At 42.5% G+C, this 13,858-nt stretch overlaps 1 protein-coding gene across 5 annotated transcripts in view; it reads right to left on the minus strand.

Annotated features, from left to right (window-relative positions):
• Window positions 1–3,506: 3,506 nt before the first annotated feature.
• The window catches only part of HMGA1 (high mobility group AT-hook 1), a 38,125-nt gene continuing 27,773 nt past the window's right edge, over window positions 3,507–13,858 (minus strand). For all 5 annotated transcript variants that reach the window (XM_061632396.1, XM_061632395.1, XM_061632398.1 and 2 more), the window contains exons 4-5: window positions 12,372–12,422; window positions 3,507–4,913 (exon numbers count right to left, since the gene is read on the minus strand). In XM_061632396.1, coding sequence (XP_061488380.1) covers window positions 4,857–4,913; window positions 12,372–12,422 — 108 coding nt within the window. In that variant the 3' untranslated portion in view covers window positions 3,507–4,856. The remainder of the gene's footprint in view (window positions 4,914–12,371; window positions 12,423–13,858) is intronic.

Below are 13,858 nucleotides of genomic sequence, written 5' to 3' on the forward strand. Positions count from 1 at the left end.
TGGAGGGGGCAGCTTCAACAGGGACTTTAAAGGGTGCCTACTTGGCACCCTTCTCTGAATCGTATTGGATCCTTTCCTCCCCAGCCCTGGGACAAAGCAAGAGATCTCTTTAATGCAAACACACAGGATAGTCAGTTTCACCTTAAAGCAAAGGCATAGGCTTGAAAGTTTATCCATAAAGCTGATCAGTTTCACCTTAAGAAAAGCCTTCCTTAAAAGGAGCTTAGTTCCTGGAGGATTCATTAACTGAAGTATTACTGTATTTTAAAATTACTTCAGCAAGGTGAGATGTAACTCTGCATCTAACTGGAGGCAAATAGTTTGTCCAGATGTCAGCCCCATTTCATTCACATAGAGCTCTGTAATGTTAATGTGCAGACTTTGAAGGCTGGGGCTTTTATGTGTTTTAAGAATAAACAGTAAGGTTATGTGACTTACCTTGCCACACACCCCAACCAAAGGGGACTCTATGGGTACAGAATCAAGGCATTCTACCTCTATAGGGTGGGCGTAAAGGTAAAGCCCCTTCTCGTGCACACTGAATGTGTAGATGGAGCTAGCTTATGCAGCCTCTATAACACCCATAAGAAGAGCCTGCTGGATCAGACCAGTGGCCCATTTAGTCCAGCATCCTGTTCTCACAGCGGCCAATCAGATGCCCATGGGACTACCCCCATATGTTCTTTGAACTCTCCCCTTCCCAAATATGTGATATGGCTTCAGGCATAAGCCAGCTCCTCTCTTGGGGGTAGAAGGAACCCTTTTATTTTAGTTGCTGGAGAAAAACCCAAAATATAACCCCTAAAAACTAAGCAGATTAGAGCCAAATGATACTGAGAAAGTACCACGTCCCTCTTCCATTTTCTCTCTGTAAAACATGGATGGGAAAGTTATGGCCTAGCAAGATGATGTTGGACTCTCCCCTAGCCAGCATGCCCAATAGGTCAGGTATGATGGAAGTTGTAGTCTAACAGCAGCTGGAGGGCCACAGCTCCCCTGTCATTACTGGGAAATGGCAGGGCAGGAAACCCTCCTCCAATAGATTGTTCTCCTTCAAAAAATGAATTATTAGAAGTGGAAATACATTAAAACTACTGAAACTCAGAGTACTGAGTTCCTGTTGTGGTGGGCGTGTTCAGTCTTTCTCAAAACAGAAAATGCGTAATAGAAGCAACTCTTTCCTATTCAGAGTATGACTAGTGACACTCGCATCAGAAGGAAGGGAAGAAGCAAAATACTGGCATGAGGCAGGTTCTGCAAGCCTGTGCATGGTCCATCCCTATGCAACTATTTGAGATCGATATACATACACACACATATAATCCCCCAAATGTATTTGTGTGTCACAGATACATTTAATTAACTTCTCACTTTTAAATATACATGAGCAGTGGAAGGATACTACATACAGTTTTAAGCACAGTTAGATCCAAACCAGGTTTGTCTTTGACATTCCTAAAAGCTTAACTGCAATCTTATGCATCTCTACTCGTGAGTCCCATTACACTCAATGGGATTTGAGTTCCGGGTAAGTGTGCATAGATAAGACTGCATTCTGACAGGAGGGCTAGGATGAGTTTATTGGAACTGGGAAAGAAGTATGCAATATTAATAAGGTCAGATCTTTCACTATTAAAGCCACAGAGCTATTCTCCCATAGGGCAGCTAATACAATGCTATCTTCAGAAAGTCGAATAACTACAGGAATGTCCAATATATAACTACAGTTCCAACTGAATAGTAAATCAACATTGATCATGCCCAAAGGCTCCTAGCTGCTATGGTACCAGTGCACCTCACTCATAAGCTGAACCTCCTCTAATTTTCAGTCCAACTATTAAAGGTTGTATACAGACTCTGATGTGGAAAATTTAGCTAACCCTCCATAATATATATTACTAGATGTCATAACTAATACACTCTTTCATGAAGCTAGCTATCAGCTCTTGAGTAAAAGCCACCTATGGTTCTAGGTTCAGAGAGCAGGGGAACTGCAGGTACGAGCACAGAAACCCTTCCAAAGCCTGCATTTTTCTCCCCAAGACTACGGCTCTTACTGTTTTTCTCTTAAGTGAAGGCTTACTTCTGGTCCAAGTGTCACTCACAGAAAGCTAGCTGGGGAGAAGTAATTTCAAGTTGGGTATGAAGCAAAGGAAGTCGTGGCAGGTTTGATGTAGTACCAAGATAGGAATTTTCTTTTGTACAAGTTCACTGAAGAGCACATGCCTAGGGTTGTTCTGTTGTGTGCAGGACTGCTAGTCTATGAGCTGTGGTCTCACCTACTACAGCTTAGGAGACAGCATGCGCAGATGTTCCCGAAACAAAACTCAAAGGGAAGGCTTAAAACATCAATTAAGTGTTTTATTCAAGTAAACTGCAAATAGGAAATAAAGATATCTTTAGCAATGGATCAGAGATTCACAGAACAGCCTATAAGCCACTGCTCACCCATCCTTTCCCCTCTGCTGCCTGTTCTTGAATAGCTGCTTTACAGGCAGGTTAGCCACTCTCATCATTTAGAACTCAAAACTGATTTCAGAAACGTGGCCTTAATTAGCTGCAAAGATCAAGCAGGATGGGGGGAAAGGACCAACCCTTTACTGTTTCTTTCCTCCTATTTCCCTGATACCAGCTAGAACATTGTAGAAAATAAAAAGGACAGGTAGCTGGTTAATGGTAAACAATGAAGTTTAGTCTCCCCCTCAACTTCATGCCGACATATCGTTTAACCACCACATTAATCTTCCCCCTGGAAATTGAAGTGATTTGTTCAGGCATTGTGCAATTCCTGCTATCTGGGTTTAGAATGATGTCAATAGCAGGGCCACTACTGAGTAGTTCTAGAGCATTTAGGCAGAGTAGAGAACCACTGATCTTGGCAGAGGAAAGACCCAGCAATTTATAAGAATTAGACCAGTTGAATGAGAAGATCCCCTTAATTGGCTAGCTGTTTTTAAAGCCCCAAATCTATGATGTTGGGGAGTCTTGGACTACATCCAGTCAGCAGCTTCTCTGAGCAACTGTGGAATTAAAATCAGAAAGTGATTGTAAGTGACAGGTACCAGAACCAAATGACGTCCTAGGTACTGGGGATGGGAGTTGCACCACAACTTCCACATTGGACTGTGTCACCCATAGTGATCCTACTAGCCTCCAAATTGAACCAAAAGTGACCAGTACAAGAATTTACATAGCAAACCCTGCCCCCCAAACAAACTGGTTTATGGCTGTCCACCATACTGATCAAGACCAAACACATACCAAGCTCGTCACCTGAAGTGCTCTTAAGAATTTGAATCATCATTAAAAGATATGCAGTGCAGCCGCCTTTGAATGCATGGGCCTAAAGGAGCCCAGACCCACACTTTCAGAAGTAGTTTGCAATTCTGGATAACATGTTAGGAGCCCAATATTCTTTATGTGCTATCAGCTGGAAATCTTGGAAATCAGGACAATCTTCAAGGAGCCTCCCACTCCCCAATCACTCATCAGTCTGACAAATGTAATATTTTATCCCTTTTTAATAGCACAATAGTTTTAAAAAGTCAACTCAGATTAAATCATCTATAGCGTAAAATGTTAGTTCCAGTGAAAGAAACTAGACAGAACCTGTTGGAATAATAAAACTTTGTAACCAGTACAGCAGCATCAGAAGCAGCAGCAACAAAACAGCAGCAACTCCATGTTGTAAGAGAATGAAACTTAAACTTATCCAGAGGTAGTTGTGAATGAAGGAAAAAGAAAAACCTTGCAAAGACAATATGTTGTGGAAAGACAATTGTAACTAACACACTTAACTGTGCTATTTCCAATGAAAAAACAACCTAGAGAGAGACTGGGGAAGGGAGTAATTTGCCATCCTGCTTTCCTTGATCTTTGCAAAGACTTGTCCGGTTTCAAGGAAGATCCAGTAGTCCTTTGTGTGCAGAATGACTGAGCACCAAGGGAAAGCGCTTTCAGTTGTAGGCTCCCGCCTGCAAGACCCCTAACTTAGGAGCTAGAGTTTCAATGGGAGCGGATGGGAGGGAACTTTTGTGGTCGCTGGAAGTTCTCCCACTGGCAGATGAGAGCTGAACAAAACAACCCAGCTATCTTGCCTATAGCAAATCGAAACGCTTTAGCTCCAAGGCAGCTGGTTGGGGCTGGACTGCATTGCTGCCAACAAGAATGCATGGGCCTACTGCAAAGAGCTAGATTATTCATTGAACCATAAGAAATGGAGCAACGTACAGGAAAGATGACATCCTCGAAACCAATATCCAGGAAAATAGTTTTCAAAAGCAAAAATCTATTGTCTTCCTCTTTTTCAATGCTTTGGCTCTTTCCACTATACTCATATTCCAGAAAAAAGCACAAAATCCTCCCAGCTCTCTTCTATGACATAGCTTTCTGCCAGTGCCAAGTATTATCCTTTTGGAGGATGGTGTGGGCTCTCTAAAGGGGAGATCAGGGTTGGTAAGGAAAAACTAGGCTGTCCACTCTGTTCAACATGAATAAGTGGTTACTATAAAGATGTATATACTCCTTTGTCTACAAGGAGTGTATTGAAGAGACAGCTCCCCCCCAGAAAAAAAAACACAACCAAAATAATATAGAACTACATGAACTGGTAGGCTAAAAATTTAACCCGGTCAAATGAGAAGGGGAAAACAAGATATATGGTTCTCCCACTGAACATTACACATCAAATGTGATGGCCGATTTGTTTTACACTGTACTCCAGCGTTGCCGTTTTCACTATGAGAACATTGGGGAGGTGGGTCAGGAAAGGGGTGAGGATTCCTTGTTCCTTCCTCAGTCCCAGAACTTGACAAGAAACAGGAAAACAATTGCGAGGTAGAATCAGTTGACTATTTTCACTGCTCCTCTTCTGATGACTCCTGGGAGATGTTCACCTCTTCTTCATCCTTCTCCTGTACAGGAAGAGAAAAAAAAAAGATTGAAAAGCTCTTGGGGTGTGTGTGTTATATTCTTCTTGGATTAAGACTAATCCACATTGTATTGTTAATCATCACTAAAACAGCTACAAAAAAGAGGTACAGGAGTTCAGGTCGCCTGCTGGCCAACTCCCCCGATATGGATCTCTCTACTTCTGGGCAAAGGTGTGTAGGATTTGGTTGCATCAGAGTCACTCAAATGTGTTCTTATTCTAGAGCAGCCTTCTCCAACCTGGTGCCCTCCAGCTGTTTTGGAGTGTAACTCCCATCATCCCTGACTGTTGGCCATGCTGGGTGGGGCAGACGAGAGTTCAACAACTTCAGGGAGACACCAGGCTGGGAAAGGCTGCTCTAAAGAGACAAAACTACTTTATGTGACCCAAGACTTAACTATGGTATTGAAAAGCAGGTGCGGGACCAATTTATTGCACCCTGGCTCAAATGAAACCCTAAGGCCATGCTCACAAGGAACTTATGTCAAGATAGAAGGGAGGCCATTTTCTTCCCAAGTGGATCTTTCAAAAGTACTAAACTGGCTACCCTCTATAATCCTCTCTGGTCTCACTCCTCTTCCTTCAAGGGAGGCCAATGTGAGCAATGTTGCATTTTCAAAGCCATGCTGCAGTTAGCTTCTAAGAACACCTGCAAAGTCTTCAAAACTTTGCAAAGATGGGCAGAAAATGGACGAAACTCTACATCATGCTAGCACTGATGGCATAGCAGAAGCAAGTCTAAAAAAGCTGAATAGAGAACCTGAACAGGAAGCAATACTGGAATGGAGTCTGGTACTACAAGTCATGTTGTTATAAGTGCAGAAAACTCTCCCCCATCATATAAAGTTATCATTTAGCTGCAAGTGTATTCCAAGACTATAGCACATGTTTAGGCATGAAAAGCTCCAGATGTAGTGCTCTGGTGTCATACATCCAGTCTGCCACAAGAGGGACACTAGCATGAAGAAACCCATCAAATCCAAACTCACTCTCTGCACAGTCTCCATTAGATCTCCCTACTCAGTAAGTAGGATTACTATCCACACCCATCCAACCCTAAAAAGCAATTGTTTGTGTTTGAGGGGAACATATTTCTTCAAGGAGCCCTGCCCCCCCCCCCGCTCTCTTGAAAAGAAATACCAATGCTGTCAGAATGAGATGAGTCATGGCTGAATGTGCGTGTGAGTCAGCAACCTCCACTTCCTTGAGTTTCATTCATAAAAATATACATTAAAGCCACTGTGGAATGTGCCTGCCAAGTTTGTACAGCAAGTTCCAGGGCTAAAGGCCTCATTTAGCAAAGAAGGAAATGACTGTTGCGACTTAACCTCTCTGTGCTTCTTGGAGAGTGGGCCGCTAGTCTAAAATCAGAAAACATTTGGCAGACTCACTTAAAGTCAACTGAAATGGCTGCATGCAGCCACTGGACATTTGCAATATAAAATTTGAAGCAAGTTAACATCTTCACTTGATTATACAGAAAAATATGCAGCAGTTTAAAGCCTAATAGAACAATCCTATATTTGTCAACTGAAAAGTAAGTCCCATTGATACAATGGGGCTTACTCCTAGGTACAGGATTACAACCAGAAATTTACTGTCGTAGTTGTTGGGAAAACCCCAGTGCTATCACCAGAGCAATTGCTATGTCCAGCACAAGGTTCCCTAATATATTATTATAATTGTCAGTGACATGCAAAAGCCTCTAGCTGTACAGTAAGCTATAAAACAATTAAGACATCTAACACAATAGAAACTAGCCAAGCTGCAACAAGAAACTCCTTCAACCCCTGCACGTTCAGACAAAACTCTCCCTCATGCAAGCAAGAACAATCACCATCAGATTAAAAGAGACTAAAATTAAATGTTTAAACATAAGATGTTAAAAGGCCTGGGAGAGGAGGAAGCTCTTTACCTTGCACCAAAAATACATTTAAGTAAATGCCAAGCAAGCCTCATTAGAGAGAACATTCCACAAATAGGGAGCTACCACCAAGAAGACATTATCTCATTGCCACCCTCCAAGCTTCAGAATGAGGGGGCACTTCAAAGAGGGCCTCAGTAGATGATCTTAGGGTACACGTAGGTACATGTTGGAAGAGGTGTTCCATTAGGTCTACCAACTAACCTGTTTGATCCTCACCTACAGTGTTGCTGAAGAGGAGCCCATTACCATTACCCTCCAGAGCTTGACAGAATATAAGAGCAAATGCAAAATTCAAAGATAACTTGGATGGCCTGGTATCAAATAGGGGACTTTACCCAGAAGCTACGTATTAAACAGCAAGCGCTTAGAGCTCTTATACCTTTTGAATTTTTACTCTCCTCTGCAAAAGCAGATGAACCGGGGCTGATTTCTAAAATTTATGCTTTACTAAGTAGTAAAGATTTTGGATGTGGGAAATGCATTGGAAAGTGACTATTGATAGACCTCTTTAGATTAAGTTACGTACAAAATTTTCTTTTTCCTCAGTTTCATCCTCTATGAGGGAAGTTGTGCTGAAGATCTTTCAGAAGTGGTATCTGACCCCACTTCGGTTGTCCTGTATTAATCTGGCACTCTCCTCCTGTTGTTGGATGGGGTGTGGGGCAGTTGGATCATAACATCATAAGTGATGGTCCTGCAATAAAGCTGTCAGATTTTGGGATGAGCTGTTCTCAGCTATAGGAGATATAATGGGCCAGAACATGAGTAAAACCCCTGAAATGGCTCTTTTGAATCTCTTTCATGAGGAAAATGAGAATGTGGTATTTAAACCACTGGTCAGTTACTTGTTGATGGCAGCATGACTAGTAGTGGCCTGCTTTTGGAAGAATTTAGAGGGAGCAACTCTTGAATCAAGGTATAACAAAATTTGGCAAATAGCACCTACCAAAAGATTAACTAATAATTTAAGGTTAGTAGCAGGAAAGAAACAAAAGGACACACTTTCCATGACCTGGTACTGCTTTATTAAGTATGTAAATAAGCATAATGTTAACAGGGGAGTCCCTGTAGCATTTTGTTCTAGATGGCCATCCTGAGGAGGTATGTATCTGGCTGTATATCGATATTTATTTTTGTATAAATCTCAGATTCACATTATACTGTATATGTTATGAGAGATTTTGTTGTGGTGGGAAGGCCATTTATCGAGGGAGGGAGAGGGTACATGGGAAATTGTTTTTTCCCCCTCTTCCTCTTTTCTTCAACTTTTTGTGTATGTAAAATTTAATAAAGGTTATTATTTTCTAAAAAAAGAATATAAGAGATGCTCTGTTGAATCAAGCCAAGGACCATCTAGTTCAGCATTCTGTTCTCACAGGGGTCAACTAGATGCCTGTGGGAAGCCGGGAGAGCCTATAGCTTTATCTGCAGATGTGAGGTCACGTGCATCCTCTGTCATCTCAGCCGTGTCAACTTTAGGCAGAAGAATGTTGCAAGCCTGACAGTTTAGTGATAGCAGAAGAATCCAAGGTTTTTATTCCCGTTACCAAAAATGTAAGAGTTTTGAGGAATGAAAGGCCAGATACTTTTGTTTTGTTTGTATTGTAGTGCAGCAGGGTTGCATGAAGGAACAAGCAAACAAAATCTTAGCTGCAAAACTGGTTCCATGTTTTGCAAGGCTGCCTCTGCCTATTAAGAGTATTTCTAGTCAGCTGCTTCTGGCAGGGTTGCCCTATATTCAGTTCATACTTTGGTGGCTGGGGACAGTTTTTAGCTGCGTCACCATCAGCCACATCTGATGCTCTGGGTTAGATGGAGTAAGCAGTGTGTTCTGCGCTCAATTACAATGGCTCACCTGACCCGTGAATATGACGTTTATTTATTTTTAGGAACAGACAAATGAAATATGCAACAAAATGTTGTCATCTATCCCCATATCCTAAAGAGTGTTTCTGTTCAGGCTTCCATCTAGCCTAGAACAGAAGCTTTCTAGCACTATTCAGGCCTCAGAAGGAGATGCAGGGGGAGGCAGGAAAGGAGGAAAATACACCTTTCCCCTTTCTCCAATCAATCCCCTACTATGCTATATGGTGCTGGAGGGCTCAGATGTGAGGCTGGCTGCCATCCCCAAATCTGAGCTTTTGATTACAGTGTTGTGGTGGATTATTCTGGAGAATGGGAATGCAAACTTTCCCCCCCTTCCTTTGTCTTGAAACATCTCTGTATGGTACAGAAAAGGGTGTGTGGACCTCATGGCACACATCCTCAAATCCCAATCCCTCCTTCCTGGATACTAAGCTGTTAGGGGCTTGAGCAGTTCCGTCTCTCCCCTGAACCTTCTTCTCTCTCCCTCCACCCCACCACACAACTGACACTTTAACAACCCATATCTCAGCTACTGATATGACAGACTCAGTCTATCCAACTTCTGATCCCCCCACAACAGAAGAGCTGCTCACAGAAAATAGAAAAACCCACATTTTTTGCATAGCTGTGAAAACCCCACAAACTGCAGCAAAGGCAGGAATCCCTCCCTGGCCTTCATTGTGAAGCATATTAAGTTCCATCTCCAGACAACAGAATGAATTACTCTAGTTCTCATCTTTATAGGCTCAGCTGCCATCCACATTCTTTAAGTCATGTAAGTTCATAGGTCCTTGTCAGGCTGTTTAAGATTTTGTTTTTGAAATCTTAACTTTACCAAGCTGCGTATTTCAGCATATCCAAGAAGTCCTCTGAGTACATATAAGCCACTCCCTTATTTTGGAGTGGCCCTGTTTCACTTCCACAGTGAAAAGCACTCAACAAAGCTAGTTTGCTTTAGAGAAAATAATTAATGTCATGGCCAACAGGTGACTTGCTGGCAGGGCCATTATCAGCACCTTGTATCTTCAGGCAGCTGTGGCTCCCCTGCAGGACCCAGGGATGCCAAAGCGTGCTCTGCCCCTTACCTTACCTTGGCTACAAAGCACCATCTTCAAATTTCCCATAATGCCCTGGACTGATGCTAGTTTGGACACTGCAGGAAACTGAAAACACTGGTGGGTTATAGTTACTTGGTGGCAGCAGCAGGTAGCTTACCCCTCAGCTGGAGGGGGACATTGATGCAAAGGGCCCCACAAAGCGCACTTGCCCAAAGGCCCCCTTCAAAGTTGGAGTTGGTTCCATTTGTCATCAGTCAGTCCATTTACACTACAGAACTGATCTTACAAACTAAAATTCCCATTAGAGTTGTATATAATTTGTATACATTAAAAGTGCTATAATAAAAACAAGACACAGCATCCTGTATGAGAGTTTGTTTGGTAGCTCTCTGAATCCAGAAGCCTGGACTTTCTTACAATGGGATGAGAAGAAACCGTTTTATGGTTCTGGAGGCCTTCAGGAACCATACTGCAAAGCCACAGATGCTAGCTTTATTACACATGCAATAAAAAAGCAAGAGGAAAGACAAAGCAGCCAGACAAGCTACTTGATAGGGCAGCCTTCCCCAACCTAGTGCCCTCCAGATGCTGTTAAACTACCAACTCCTATCATCCCTGACCACTGGCCATACTGGCTGGGACTGATGCAAGTTGGAGAGCACCAGGTTGGGCGAAGGCTGTAATAGGGTGGTCTGATATATACGTACCTCCCGCCCCCATGAATGAGAGAGATTGCAATACTACCAGAACCAAGCTCCATTTGGAAAATCTTATTCTGTTGGTGAATTCTTGAATGCAATCCAAAACACCTTAGTGGCTGTGAAATGCAGTGGTTGCTCTAAATAATCAAGGCCATACAAAACTGAAACTCACTCTATAAGAATGCACAATGCCATGCTAGTAACACCAAATCTGTGCCAGCTAATAAAGAACAAGCCACTTCCTCTTACTCAGTTCTGGGCACAAGAAAGAACACATTAGGAATAATTATAAAATTGAAACAGTGTGGGGAAGAAGCCAAAATGATGCTTTGCTTAAAAATCGAACACACCATGGAGAAAACCCCAAGCAACCAAAGATAGAAATACTTGTGGGCAGCACGGCCCTTGGGACTTTCAATGTAGTCCCAACAAGCTCCCTCATGCTGCATAAATAATTGCCAGGCAGGCAACATTCGTATCTGCTGCTTTGCTGCACAGTTCCTGGAGGCTTCCAGATCCATAACACTGCAAGATAGCCCAGACTTCTGGATTTAAAGGGCCACCCAACAAGCTCAAAGCCTCTTCTTTGTATCATACAATTTTTAAACTTGGCATTTTAACCAAACTGAAATTAAACATTTACTGCTTCTTCATTTGCAAGTTACATGACACTTGCTAGTGACAACAGGAAAAGAGTAAGCCAGCCTCCTGCTGACTGTGCTGAAGAAGGAGGATTAAAAAAAAAAACTATGTGCGCTCAAAAATGAACGATACCACAAGCTGGCCTTAGGGCACAGCACCATTCAATTCACTCCTTAGAACTGCTTCTTCTTTCTGCCATCTTTCAAAGCATACACCACCCATTCCTAGATGCACATCTTGTACAGGGTGTGTGTAAAAAAGGGCTCAGAATCTGCAACAGCTAGGATAGGTCATAAGTATCCAGGGGCTGTATCCAATGGAGCACTACAGTGAATGTTCCATCAATGCAAGGATTTCTACTTGCAGAACAGAACTTTTTCCTCCCCCCCCCACATGCCACCCTAAATCTGTTCCAGGGGTTCCCCTAACCCTCTGAAGCAGATCTGGGAAATGTGTGGGGCACATGCAGGAGAAGGAGAGGGGGGAAAGTCCTGTTGCACAAGTGGAAATCCTTGCGCTCATGGGATGTGTTACTTGAATGCTGCCCTATGTTTGCATCATAGCAGATTTATACTATTAATGCTACTGGGATGGTCTCTGCCAGTTTCCCCAAACCTTTGTGGTCTGAACTGCAAGAAGTTCCCATTAAGACAGCATTACTTGCAATTGCCTCTCTTGCAGCCAAGAGGGTCAGAACCCAAGGGGGTGGGTGGAAAGAGAAGGGGAAAAGAGATCAGTCAAGCATAAGGGACTTGAAGCAGACATCACATGTCATGTCTCAGGGCCAGCTCTGTGCACAGAGCAGCAAAAAGCAAATGCCACGAATTACAGGCTAGGACAGGGGTACCAATCTGGTCTCTCCAGAGGTTGTTGGATCACAACTCTCTATCAGCCCCAATCAGCATTGCCAACAGACTCTACCTCCCATCAACCCTTACTAACACCTGGAGGGCACCAGGTGTTGGCTCTCCATAGTCTAGTGCAACAGTTTCCGTTTGCAAAATTCCAGGTTCACAAGGAATAGTTGGGGTAGTACCAAGTCATAAGCATTACAGCATCACATGGTGTTCAATGAACCTACTTCTCTTGATCCATCTTTTCCCATCTAGTTAACCCACTATTCAGGAACAGATTGAGTATAAAGCCCTTAGCTAGATGAAATGGCAAGCATCTCTTATTTTTTTAAAAAAGGACACACTTTCTTCCCAGAGAAGTGTTCTCTCTCTTAAACAGAAAGTAAAACTTACTGATTTTTTGGGTCGGCCTCGTGGTTTCCTCCCAGGTGTCACAGCAGCTTTCTGAACAGAAAGAGGGAAGCTTTAAGTCAAGACAATGCAAGAAGCTTTTGACAGCCATCCAGGCCCATTTCAGACAATTGTTTTGGTTATTTGGGATTTTTGCTTAAAAGATTATTATATTATTCAGCAAACACGCATCATAGCCATTCTAGGAAAGTCCTTCAAAACAAAACGAACAGCAGCACAGGTTTCGTAGTAACATGCAACAATTTTTACAGAGGATGCTATTTGTTCTAGAATAGGGATGGGGAACCTGCAGTCCTACAGATGTTGAACTATAATTCCCATCATCCAGACCATTGGCCATGTTGGCTGGGATTAATGTGCGTTGTAGCTGAACATCTGGAGAGCCACAAGTTCTCCATCTCTGCTCTAGAATATAAAGAAACTGGTATGGTCCAATTCTGATTTAAATTAATATAAATAAATAAATCCAATAAATATTACACTTTTAGGTTTTATTTCTGAAAAGTTAGTGACTTGATTTTTGGTGTTACACAATTCACTTCCTTCCAGTTTAGTGAAAACCACAGTTCACCATTAGTTTAACTGGCAAACTATGGCTTGTATTTAACAGGGAATGAGAACACACGTTTGAAGTATATGAGGGGGAGGTATGCAATCCTAAGACTAGCTCATATAATGCCAATGCTCCTGCAACATTCTTGGTATCTGGAAAGATTTTGCAAGAACCATTCTCTTCATGCTTGGTGTTTGAAATGACCTAAAGAGCAAAGCACCCTAATGCTACTTCAGATAGCAGAGAATTCACCCTCATTCCTGTCACAAGGACAAAGGGAGATTTGATGAAACTGAAACAGAGCAACTTTGGCACACGTATAGCCTGAAGTTATGTTTCAAGGCAGCCTTGGTCAACTTAGTGGCCTCCAGTTTTGGACTACAACTCCCATGAGCACCAGCTAGCATGATGAGAGTTGTAATTCAATACATCTGGAGGCCACTCATTGGCAAAGACTGTTTTAAGGGTATGTGAATGTGAAGTGTGTGTGTGCATCAGGGCTGTGGAGTCGGAGTTGTAGAGTCGGAAGCAATTTTGGGTGGAGTCGGAGTTGGTAGAAATGTACTGACTCTGGCTTCAAAATAAATTTTGATTGACAATTTTTTAAAAATATAAATTCAAAATGTCAAAGAAGCTTCCCATGAAGTCAGCTGTAGTTGAGCATTTCACCATAACTCAAGATGGAAAACATTCTGTGTGTCAGTGTATGACACAGGACCCAGATGAAGACAAATGCTGTGATGCCAAGATCAGCGCATATTCAGGCAGTGATAAAAATGCTCCTATGAGAGCTTCCAATTTAAAAAGACATTTACAGCCCTTTCCAGGGCTGTGGAGTTGGAAGCAATTTTGGGTGGAGTCGGAGTTAAGAGTCGGACAGTAGAAAAATAGAAGAGTCGGAATTGAAGGTTTGGTG

This window comes from Rhineura floridana, chromosome 6 (assembly GCF_030035675.1).
Source record: "Rhineura floridana isolate rRhiFlo1 chromosome 6, rRhiFlo1.hap2, whole genome shotgun sequence".
Lineage (NCBI taxonomy): Eukaryota > Metazoa > Chordata > Lepidosauria > Squamata > Rhineuridae > Rhineura > Rhineura floridana.